Below are 12,279 nucleotides of genomic sequence, written 5' to 3'. Positions count from 1 at the left end.
TTCAGATTCCTCTGAGTGGTGTTTGGGCAACACCTTCACTTTACGACAGCTTGTTTTTAAAAATAAGCAGCTCTAGTTCAGTGTGAAGAAGAAATGAAATGTAGTTGTACATGCATACTCTTATCAACTTCACATTTCAGTTCTGACAAGACATTCATCATCAAAGTGTTTACACTACGAGGATTAGAATTCCAGGCCTCATAAATGTTTCAAATATTTCTATTTACCTGGTTCAAAAATAACAATATAAAAGGAAACTACATGTCTAAATGAGGTTTGCACAGAGAATGTATCTGCTAACCTCAGACTCACATAGATGCAACAGAAATAACATTCCACTGCAAGCCTGACAGTTGGAATTAAGATGATAGTAGGGTAATTAGAAAATTTCAAAAGAGAAAAAAAAAAAAAAAAAAAAAAGACAGATTTCCTCCCTACTTGACTGCGTAAAAATTGAAGCACACAACAAACCATACATGCTGTTTAACTAGTTGTCAGTATCCCCAAAATGCTGGAAATAACATGCATTGTTTTTCACATTTGGGATTTAACTTTTGCCTCTCTTTAGTGGTTTAATAGTTAATATCCTCTTGCATTTGAATATCCAGTTATTTACATTTATATGCATGGTGCATCAATATTGCTGGAAAAATCAAGATTTCTATTCTCCTTTACATCGCTGCATGTTTTACAAAAACTGAACACAGGACTCTTATGATGTTGGGCATACTCATATTCCTGCTGACTTCATGTGAACACACTAAGAAGTCATTGCTTTATCAAAATGAAAATTGTCTCTCTTACTTCAGTGCGACATGACTACTGCATCACCTCATGAAATTTAAAATGATCAACTAAAGAAGGGGACAGTCCAGAACAAAACCTCCGAAGAAACAAAGAAAAAAAAAATTCGGTCTTTCTTATCCTCTATTCATGGAGTACCTTACTTTTAAGTTCAACAGAAATTTTGCTAGAAGCTGAAAATGACTGACAAACTTGTGGAAAAATTCGAAGCAGCAGAGAAACTGCTTTACCATACAGTAGTATTCCTTGGACTCTGTGTAACGTTGACACTTACAGAAAGATCAGAGATAGCCACCTTTCTTGCAGCATGGTTTGATTCCATGTTTGTGGCCTGTCTCAGGCCTGTTGCAGGTAGAGAGAAGCAGAATGGAGTGGTTTTTTTGGGTTTTGGGGGAGTTTCAGTTGTGGGGGTTTTTAGTTAAAAAAGATTCTGCAAAAACTAGTTTGGCTAGCTAAAACAAACTACAACCATATAAAACCAAAATACCTCTGACAAAAACACCACAATCATGGCCTTCAAACCCTCGTTTATCTGCACTGCCTTGACAACAGGAGTATTTTCAAGGTCCTCCCAACTTTGACAATTTAATAATTTTAACAGGTACAGCAGAGATGCCTTAATCTCTTTTCTGGGACTCCAAAGCCCTTTTATGTATGTGAAAAAGGTCTGGTGTTTGAAAAGTTTTAAGATTCAATTCTGAGGGCCTTATATGGTTGTAGCTAGAGGCATACTGATACCAGCCATCCAAACATGGACTAGAAACTCTTTTAATAAGACCTTTGCTTAAACTGTTAAGAGGTCTGAAAACACAGCTTCTTTCTGTGTAATTTGTTTACCAGTAGCAGTATGCTTAATATACAGGACAAATATTTGCACTCCTCCCAATCAACTTCAAGTTTTTCAGTTTAGACTTGAGAAGTTGGTATATAGAGCTAGTTAAATATTTCATATTTTATGTACATCAGAATCTGCTTTTAGACAACTTACAAGAATCCAAATAGCTTAGATTATTTCCAGATAACTGAGGGAAAGGATGATGATAATGAAAGAGTTTGCTGTGGAATTTTTTTTTTTTTTAAGCACATATTCTCATTTTAAGCTCCATGTGTTATACCAACATTTAGATCCAAAAACCATAGAAATTTTCAGTGTAATGGCACAATTGTGCTGACTTCTGCCAACTACTGAAGAGTGGGAACATGCTGCCATGCCAGCCTGGAATGCTGTCAACTACAAGCTTCAATGCTTGTAGGAAGGGGACAGCTTTCTTCTAGAGAAGACCTTAGTAGTGAGGTTCTGACATCTACCTCAGCAGGCTGTGCAAACTGACATCTGCAACTGGACTGCAGATGACTGTCTCAGAAATAATTAAGTTCTTTAGGGCAGTAACAGGTGTAAGTTATGAATAAGGCCACCTAGAAAAAGCCAGAATGTCCTTGGACAGTGTCTTACTTAAAATAATAACGAATGAGCATCAACTTCTGCTTGACTTTTACCAAAGTAAAGGATACTTACACTTTTCTCAGTTTTTCAAGGACGATTCGCTTTCTAATCTGCATTTGTGCATTTGAATCAACAAGTGGGAAGGTGAGATCTTCCTGTTGATCATCCTGTATTAGACAAAAAACTTTTAACAGCTATAACCTAGTATTTAATTAAAAGTCAATGCATCAAAATAGTCACAGCTCATCAATAAATGTTTAAACATAAGAAAACTCTTCTCTCTGAATAGAAAAAAAACCCAACCAGTAATTTCTTAATGGACAGAAGCTTGCTCAATCTGACCCAACATACAGTGTGCAGCTAACCTACTTTTCCCCTTCCCTATGCTAGATACTTACTCACTTATGATGACAGAAACAAAGAGCTTGTAATAATTCTCTGAAGGCAGGCTTTATACAGCCTCGACACTATTCCAGTGGACACTTACTTTGTCTTTGTTTGGATGTTCCTCTGCTTGCGCATGTGTCACCGCCTCTTCAGCCAAGATGCACTTTCCTTTATAGAACTCTTTTACTCGGAGTTCTAGGAACTCTGTTTCTTCTTTTAACTTTTCGTAGCTAGGCACAGGCTTAACTATTCCACCTGGGCCTGTGAAAGGTAAAGAATAGTTCAAACTGTTTTCAGACTCCCCTATAGCAACAGTGTTAAGATCATCAGCTGTATCTAAGTCATCCTCATCAAGTTCTTCATTCTCCTGGTTGGCAGATGATATGCACTCTGATGAACACAAAGAAGTATAGTTTGGGCCATAGAGAAATTTTAAAGTTTCCTCAGTTCTCCATTCTGTAAGTGTTTTCTTAAGCACTTCTAACAAACTGCCTTTGGAATTAACTGGATGCCTCAGTTCAGGTTTTTGATGTTCTTTTGAGTTAGCTAGTGTTCTTTTAAGATGTTCTGCGCCTCTTTTGCTCACACCTAGAAAAACTATCTGTGAACCACAGGTATTTTCATAGTTTTCTGGAGCACTTGATTTCCCTAGAGTAGTATTTTTTGAAGGCTGTGCAGTTATTTTATTATGAACAGAGCCAGCATGCATTTCTTCCTGAGCATCTAATGTACAATTAGACAGTCGTTCAGTGGCTTCTATCACATCTGAGTCTTCAGTTTTAGGGCTGGAATAGACTTTCAGAGCATGCTTCTTTTTGAGGATGATGCTTCTGTGCAATTGCTGTGCAAAACTGGCTGAACTTGACTGACTTCCTGGTAGGACAGAAGAAACAAATTCTTGTTCAGTATCACTACTGCTGTCAGTGGCTGTGTCATGAGAACCAGATTCACATGGATTTGAAGATGTCCTAGGATTTTCAATGTCAGATGTTTTAATTACTTCATCACGTAGTTTCACCTCTTCTCCAGACTGTCCACTGTAACAGAAAACACAAGCCATCAATGAAATAAGAAATGGGCCTTACCTGTAATAGCTTTTCATTCTCGTGCGAGAAAGATAAATAAAGCATTTTTCCCTTATAGTAGAAGTGTACTTTTTTGCTTTAAGAATCATAGCTGCTCTTCTAAAAGTCTTCTTGAACTCAGAGTTGTAATGTTCTGCAGTCAAAATGACAAGTACAGACGCTATTTACAGAAGTGAGTTCTCAGTTGCTTATTGGCAGTTAGAAAAGAATAGTAGACAAGATATTATTAAAGACAACAGAATAATGTCAGACTTAGCAAGATGAATAGTGCAATTTTAAAATTAAGATAGGTATCTTAACATATATGGGAATATTGTACCCTAAAATCAGGGGGACAGCAGAGCTGTTTTTAGCATATGTAAGTTTGCCACCTAATGGCCACGTGTTGCAAAAGAAAACAAACAAAAAGTCACAATACACAGCAAGGTACAGAGAGATGACAGAGTAGCATTTCATTTTAGCTGATATAGATGTTTTAGATTAAGAAGTACAGAAGCTTTCATCACATATAATTGGTACTATTTTCTTTATAATGAATAGATGGTATAAAATATGCAAAGTACAAACAGTGTATTTGTTTCAGATTTCAACAGGCTCAATTAAGACATACAGGCCAAGAGCAGCTGTACACTAAATCATACAGATCAAATATGCTGGTTTAGAATCACAAAGGACAAAACTAAACAAGACAAATAACCCTTTGTGTAGGTTCTAATAAGGTCTTTTCTATAACACAGGAAATCAAAGATTCCCCTTTCACCTGATATGATGTTAATATTTCTAACTATAAGTGCATGTAACAAAAAAAATTATTTTTCAGTGTACCTCTGTCCCTCCTTCAGCAGCTCTATGTCTGGTGGTCTGCAAAAAGAAGACACAGAATGAAGATTTTCCTGCTAAATCAATGCTCTTGAAATACACATTAATACAGAAAATACATACTTGAGGTTAGAAGGGACATCTGAGGATCTTCTAGTCCAAACCCCGCTGTTCAAACCAGGATTAACGAAAGCAGGTTTATACATACGTGTTCACAGAGTGTGACTCGTGCCTCCAGCACAATGCTGTTACGTTGCACAACATTTAACAGAATCAACAGGTCACACAAACGTTAAGTCAGAAAGGACCTCCAGAAGTCTCTAGTCTCACCTCCTGCTTGTAATGCAATTGTCACCAGCACTAGATCAGGTCAGCCACAAATTCATGAATTTTAAATCTTGAAAACCTCCAAAGATGGAGATTTCAAAACATTGTTGAGTATCCCGTTTCATTCCACCATAACCCTAGTGCAATTTTTTTTCCTAATGTCCAGCCTGAACCATCCATGTGATAATTAGTGGCCATCACCTCTTGTTAAGTTTTCTGCCATCAACCATGAATAGTTTGGCTCTGTAATCTTTGTAACTTTTTTTCAAGTAGTTGTAGACTGTTTTCAGATCACCCTTTGGTTTCTTCTTCAACAAAGTAAACATGCTAAGATCCTCATAGGTCACAAAGTTCCAATAGTAAAAAAAATCCTGGGCTGTTTATAGGAGAATGTTCCAAATTAATGCAAAAAAAACCCAAAACCAAACCCAATATTCAGGATATCTTTACTTATTTAAAATTTTACTTTGTTAAAAATTAGGCTTAAGTTATACTGCTTTAAGAAAATGGAGTTCAAAGGTTTCCAGAAACTCTAAGAAACATTACTGAACAAATTCTGATGGGTTTCTTGCCAAAGCTCTACTTGCAGTTAATCTGCTTCAATTCAGTTATGAGACAGCACCACAATGCTATTCATTTTATCCAATGCTAAATGTTGAAATCCTCACCCACCTGTCCTATGAATGAAAGAAAACCTTTTAAGCATGCACTAAATCCAAGTCAATGCACTAACACCTCTCAGACAGTGTATAAAAAAACCCACAGGTTTAAAAAGATGAAAGCTGCACCACTCATATGAATGAATTGAGTCTGGGAACTAAAGGTGATAACATACAATGATTTAAATTATTAACTCCGTATAACTCTTCTTCAGAGTTTTAAGTGAAGGTTGTACTCTTTTGTTTCAAAATAATTTCAGCTATCCTAATGTGTAAGCATGTATCAGTGTGTACACATGTATGTGGCTGTTCAAACAGATATACCTAGCCATAAACTATCTGGGGTTTTGTTTGTTTTTTTTTTTGAAAATACCGCCTCTCCACCACCACACAGCATAAATAATTAACTACGTCAGGCATATCAGAACTATACACTTTTGATGTTAAGAATAAAGGGAGAATTTAGAAATACTTTCTTTAAAGACAGCAAAACAATAGCACGAAAATACTGGTAAACTTACTTAAACATTTAATGGAGAGACTAGTTTTACCTACTAGAATCCCTCAGACCAGATCAGGCTGCTCTAAATCTCTTCTCTCATTGACCAGGTATTTCATATGACTGATCTGAACTGTGAAAATGAGCTCACACATGTAATTTCAGCTAGTTCCTTTTGTTGAAAACCAGGAGACTATGAAAAGTAGTGTCTTGGACAACAAAAGCTGAATAAATTCAGCTGAACAGTCTCTAGGCAAGTATTTATTGTTAAACAGTGACACCCATTGGCTCAATTCATTATTTGCAAGCCTACGTTTCCTAAGCTAGGAACATGGGCTGCATCACACTGTTCCAAAATGCGTATTGCAGTAACAACAGGAAATGGGCAATCTGAAATTTAGACAGGATAAAGAATCTCTTCATGTTATAGTCAGTATAGTTCAGGTGCAAACATTCACAGTCTAGCCTTAAGACCAATGCCAAGTGCTGTGCTAAAATTAGCAAATCTCTTGTAACAGGATGAATTCATCCTGTACATTATATGGTTTGTAAAAATCCAGTCCTAATAAGTACGTTTTAAAGTTAATAGGAGTTGACTATTATTTATGACTAGTCTGCCCCCTAAATTATCATGGTCATGTCTACTAAGTAGTCATGAGTAGTACTGACTCATGTCAATTATTGTAATCAATATGGCAAGAACACTTTTTAAAACGAACACCATGCTAAGCTAACATGTTAATATCAGTTACCTCTGCTTCAGCTGAATGATTTTGATGTACTGCAGCTAATTAATTAGCATTGCAGCTTGGATAGAGAAAATAATATTCTCAAAAGGAGCAATGAATGTATAAGATTATACTTACTTTTCTTCTTCTCGCATCCATACTGGACTTTTGGAAATTTGAGCTTCAAAGTATTTAGATGCTCTATAGCAAAAGTTGCTGCAAAAGCACTGGAAATGAGATAGAAAGCAAGAAAATATGACTAAAGACAACTTTAGTACTCACAAAAAGGTACAAAAGTCATTGTTTCTTATGCCCGTAAAATTAAGTACCAATTAATTTTTCTTTTTAAGCCTATGACCAGGTTTTTAATTCACCTGAGACACCAAACCTATCAAATAGGTCCATCCCATTCCCCACAAGCCACTTATAGCTGCTTCTTTTTTCCCCACTTTTCTGCTTTTTGCACTTTTATTACATACTAAGAAGTAAACCAGTGTTGGATTCTACTTAACAATAATTTAAAAAAACCCAAACCAACAAAACCCAGAACTGTTCAAAGAGCAATCCCTAACCCAACAAGATGGTCATACAGTTTAAAAGACATGCAATAAAATTATTTAATAATGAAAATTTTTGTTAGCAACAGAACTTGGATATTTTGCAATACTCAGAACACCACCGAAAATTTTGTAGCATCTTGAAAAAATAACTTGCACACTTGCATCACGGAACAAGACAAAACATCCCACTCCTTCTTGGAGTCTTACCTGGTAAAAGCAATTTCCAGAATTTTGTGTATCCTACAGTTGTAACCAGACGAAAGGAATGTATACTAGCATTGAAGTAATTTGTTGAAGAAATTTGTTATGGAACTACAAACATTTATCCTACAATTTAGCGTCTAAGCACCTGTAGGTGATTGCATATACTGTGAGCAGGCAAAGACGACTTTTACGCAACCACACTCATGAATATGCTTCAAGAAAGAAACAGACTTTGTGAAGAGATAGGTTTTATGTTGAAAAGTCCTCAAAGAAGAACCCTAAAGGTAGTCACACTAAAGAATGCATAAGATGCAACTTCTATTACAGTACTGCAGACTTCAGTGAATGAAAAGGATGTGCACTTTGACCCTAAAGCTCATTGACTATACTGCAGCAAAATAGAGAACACTTCTTCACAAATGTCTTTAATGGATCAGCTGTACCACATTCAAACTGCTATCCAAGTAAAACTTTCCATGTTATGTTTAAATTTAGAAAAGAAAATAAGTGGTTGTCTTTCTGAAGAGCATCTAGAAACTGAAATGCACAAAAAACTTCATATTCTAACAGTTCACAAAAATTATTTTCATAAGAACCAAACATCCTGGCTCTGAATCAAGCCACTATATGAATGCTGTTACAAAATGCATTTCTGATGTTGAGATAATATTAAACACATTTGAGAAATAGATTTGTTACTATACCTTTCTTTCAGTGATATCATAAACTCTGTTCGTTTTTGTTGAAATTCTGTATTTCTGTTTTGGCACCTAAAACAATATGCTTTCATCAGCAAGACTGTTACTTCCATCATGACTTTACATAAAATTTCATTCTTAATTCACATATTTTAATTGGTATAATATGTTCTGTTTTAAATTAATTGCATACTACAACCACCTTTTCTCTCAGTTCTTTTGATATTGTACCTTCTCAGATGTAAGAATGCCAATTTATCTTTAATCATTTACATCTCACTATCAGTAGAGGACAACTTCAGATCTACAAGAAAGCCAGTGCTGAACATAAAACAATGGAGTTGCCATGGTAGAAACTCCTCCACGTATAAGTACGTAAAAGTGTTGCGCAATTACAGACAGGTCCTTCTTTAATCCATATTGATTTATATGCATGTGAGACTGTACTGTCAGAGACCCTCACCACTACCCAGACAAACCCAGAGAGGAACTTACATAAAATATAATACAGTTTCTGTGTGAACTTCTGTGGGGACATACGAAGTTCAAAACAGTAAAATTTTTTGTACTTGAGTAGATTTTTTTCAGATAATCAGGTGTACCACAACTGGTATTACATCACAGGTGATCTAACTTAAGGTTATCTGCTTAAGCTCTGACATAACATACCTAAATAAGTGTGACTATGACTTTGAAGCAGGTAACATACATTTTTAGAGCAGATGCATATGCATTCGCATAGTAATATCCCTGCATTGTATTATTTTTTCACTTCAATCCTTCTCAGAGATATGTGGTTACACTGAAGAGGGAACAAAGTTAGAAAGCTTCTGCATGCACAAAGGAAGGCCATGAAGCCATACTTCATCTTTATTACTGTCAAAGTAGATGCTAACTGATTCTGTCATACATTAATGGTGGTCAACTGATCAAATTTTACCTTTTACTTCAGAAGGATTATACTGAAATGGAATGATATGATGCCTGGCCCATTACTTGACAGTATTTTAATCTATGTTTAATATTCTAAGTTTAAAATTAAAAAGAAAATGCAAGAGAATAAAAATTGTGAAGAGATTCTTATGGTAACAGCATTAATAAAAAGCAACTTACATTTTCCAGTTTATTTGGACATAGAGGATAACCACATAGTTTGATGATAGACCGTTCATCAACAATGTCTTTATAGTGAGATGGAGTAATAAATTTTCCCTAAAATGACAAGAAAATAGTTCAATAACTGGATAGTGGAAAATCTGTCATTTGTCGTACTCGAAACATTTCATAAGCAAATAAATATTTTTAATTTTGTAACAGTTATCTAGTAAGTTTAATAAACAGCATTTAGAAACTACACAGTAAAAATGGTAAAAGGGTAAACAGGGAAAGAAGAAAGACATGGGCACTTCTTTTTACATATACAAGAGCTTCATAATTTTGCCTCTAGCATGGCACCGATTTTCATAATCTTCCTCTATTTACATGATTTGTACACCTATTTACCAGCCTATTTATAATCTTAAGAGGAGTAATCATCACACTGTTCCAGCAGAACTGTGCTGCCAGATAAACTGTGGTGTATTACAGAGGCTTTGTCTAAATTCAGAGATAATGTGATGTAGACCTAAATTTTTATACTTCATCTATCAGTCCAGAACCACAGAGGCATAAACAAAGGCTGTGGTAATGTGAGGATTCATAATGCACACGGTCCTGCAAAACTAGGGCATGTTTTCACCGCAGAACCCTTGAAAATAAGGCAATCATCAGGAGAGCTGATGGGAGAGGGAATAAATGGTTTGTCCACTTTAAACTGCAACAAATTGTTCCATGAACTTTAAAAAAAAAAAAAAAAAAGTTGAACACTAAGATACAAAGTAGTATAAAAACTTGCAACACCTACAGAATTCAGAAGGAACTCTTCAGTAATGTTCTCTTCCAGGAGCTGCTCAACAATACACAATGCTTTTTTCTCAAATTCAATCTTCTTTCTCATAGCAGCTTCCAGAGCTGCTTTCCTGTAATAGAACAGACACAGAGGGCAGATTTCCATAAACAACTCTCCAACTGTATTTTTATCTTTTTTTCTGAAATACAGTAGTTTACATTTTTCTGCATCACACCATGTTGGCCAAACAAAGTAACAAGTAACTGGACTAGTAATTCTGTAATAACCACAAAGGAGTTTCCAGCCTTGGTTTGCTTTAATTCCACTCCGGTCTGGAAAAGTATTGACTCTTATTGCATTGCGATACTTCCATACAAGGTTACCCAACTCTTCTTGCAAGAGAGGAAAACCCAGAACTGGCTGGACAAACAGCCTGTGACAAACAATTTATTGAGTGTTGCCAGGAGAATGGGAGCTGGATGAGACATGAAGAGGAGGAAGAAAAAAGGACTGGGACAAGACTGAGTGTGAGGCTACAAAGTAAAGGAAGGAATAAATCGAATAAATCCCACTACAGTATATTTCCTGAGTGTTCCTGAGTCTCACCACTATTCTATTGTCAGCAAATACCCAGAGAGCAACCATCTAGGTGTCTCCAATCTCCATTTGGCAATGCTTCCCACAGAGGCTGTCAATGTACAGTCATTCTGCTGTCTTAACTTATAGAGGTCTACGCTATTCACCTGGAAGTCTAGCTCTACTACAGAATCAAATGAATATTCAGGTAATTGTCCATGGCAGAAAGTGGTTTTTCCTCTCAAGTTTGGTTTTTAAAGTGAATAAAGAAAAATGGCAGGTATGGAAAGAAATTAAGATGGCAAAAAGCAAGCACTATAGAGTAAGGAAATACACCTGCGGAGGTTAGATTCATAAACTTTTTGCATATTTTACAATGCGCATATATACATGCGCATGTTAGAAGTTACACAGCATCACTCCAAATAAGCCTGCATCATGTTGCTGCTGGCAATCTCCTCTGAGAAAGCAAAAAAACATGAGAGGCAGAGAATGCGATTTCAAAGTGAGACAAAACAACATGAATGCCACATATTGTTAGGAATTATACCTTTGAGCAGCATCTTCATTCTTCAGAGAAGCTGAATGCTTATTTCCTAGAAATCAAGCATACAAATGTAGAAATACAGAAATTAGTGTACTTTCTTCCTTTAGCAGTGGAAAATATTGGAAACTGAGAAATATTAAAACCTCTAAACTGTAAACACAATCAAGAGAATTGCTTAGAAACTTGCTTTTGGTGCCTGAGAGTGACTTCAGTAAGCCAGTAACCATTCAGCAACTAGTTAGACATGCTTTTTCTAAGTACGAGGACAGACAGGCCCAACTCTCTTCATAATCCCGTTCATCATGTTTTGTATAGTCAGAAAGCTAAAGGAAAAATAATTCTGACAATAATTTTGTGCCAACCACACTCACCCTGGTTCTCCACTGGCTCTCCAGCCCAGCTTTACCCCTGCACATCCCACTGCTGGACTGGCCCAGGTCTCTGCCCGCCCTGACCCGGCTACCGACATAGAGGACTCGGGCAGCCGCTCCCTTAAGACAAGGGCGACAGGGAGGGAACATAATGCACTGTTAAACTCAAAACACGAGGACGCGGTTTTCTGACCAGCTGCGCGATCGCTGTCACGCGCGGCGCGCCTGACGCTCAGAGCCGGGCGGGCTGCCGGCGCTGCGGAAGCCAGGCGCGCAGCCAGAGGGGACAGCGGGGCGCCCGGCACGGCCTCGTCCGAGCCGCCGCCGCCTCGTCCGAGCCGCCGCCGCCAGCCGCCGCTCGCCGGCCCCGAACACACAGCCGGCCCGGCCCGGCCCGGCCGAGGCCCACCGAGCTCGCGGCTGCGTGCCCGCCCCGCCGACCGCCGTCGGCCCGCCGCTCCCCCCGGTATTGCGAGTTGGGCGAGTCCGCTGTGCCGGCCTGAGGGCACAGGGAGAGCCCAAAGCGCCGGGCGGGGGGACCGGCGCGCGGAGCCTGGAGCCTACCTGCGCGCCGCCGGCTGGGCTTCCCCGGCGCGCCGCCCTCCGGCTTCCCGGCCGCCATCATCGTGGCCACCTGCTCCCTCCCCCTGACCTCTCACCCGGGAGGCGGAGCCGCGGGCGCG

General features: G+C 38.1%; 1 protein-coding gene across 5 annotated transcripts in view; it reads right to left on the bottom strand.

The window, feature by feature from the left end:
• RPAP2 (RNA polymerase II associated protein 2) overlaps positions 1-12,271 on the bottom strand; it is a 40,711-nt gene extending 28,440 nt beyond the window's left edge. For 2 of the 5 annotated variants that reach the window (XM_069789226.1, XM_069789229.1), the window contains exons 1-9: positions 12,161-12,271; positions 11,229-11,274; positions 10,118-10,232; positions 9,328-9,426; positions 8,221-8,286; positions 6,891-6,979; positions 4,546-4,581; positions 2,736-3,672; positions 2,321-2,415 (exon numbers count right to left, since the gene is read on the bottom strand). In XM_069789226.1, coding sequence (XP_069645327.1) covers positions 2,321-2,415; positions 2,736-3,672; positions 4,546-4,581; positions 6,891-6,979; positions 8,221-8,286; positions 9,328-9,426; positions 10,118-10,232; positions 11,229-11,274; positions 12,161-12,221 — 1,544 coding nt within the window. In that variant the 5' untranslated portion in view covers positions 12,222-12,271. Of the gene's footprint in view, positions 1-2,320; positions 2,416-2,735; positions 3,673-4,545; positions 4,582-6,890; positions 6,980-8,220; positions 8,287-9,327; positions 9,427-10,117; positions 10,233-11,209; positions 11,275-11,596; positions 11,650-12,160 lie in introns of those variants that run through there. The other 3 variants (XM_069789228.1, XM_069789230.1, XM_069789227.1) reach the window with 3 other exon arrangements.
• Positions 12,272-12,279: the final 8 nt, after the last annotated feature.

This window comes from Haliaeetus albicilla, chromosome 8 (assembly GCF_947461875.1).
Source record: "Haliaeetus albicilla chromosome 8, bHalAlb1.1, whole genome shotgun sequence".
Classification (NCBI taxonomy): Eukaryota; Metazoa; Chordata; class Aves; order Accipitriformes; family Accipitridae; genus Haliaeetus; species Haliaeetus albicilla.
The sequence above is the reverse complement of the archived record's forward strand: the minus strand, read 5'-3'. Positions and strand labels throughout refer to the sequence as shown.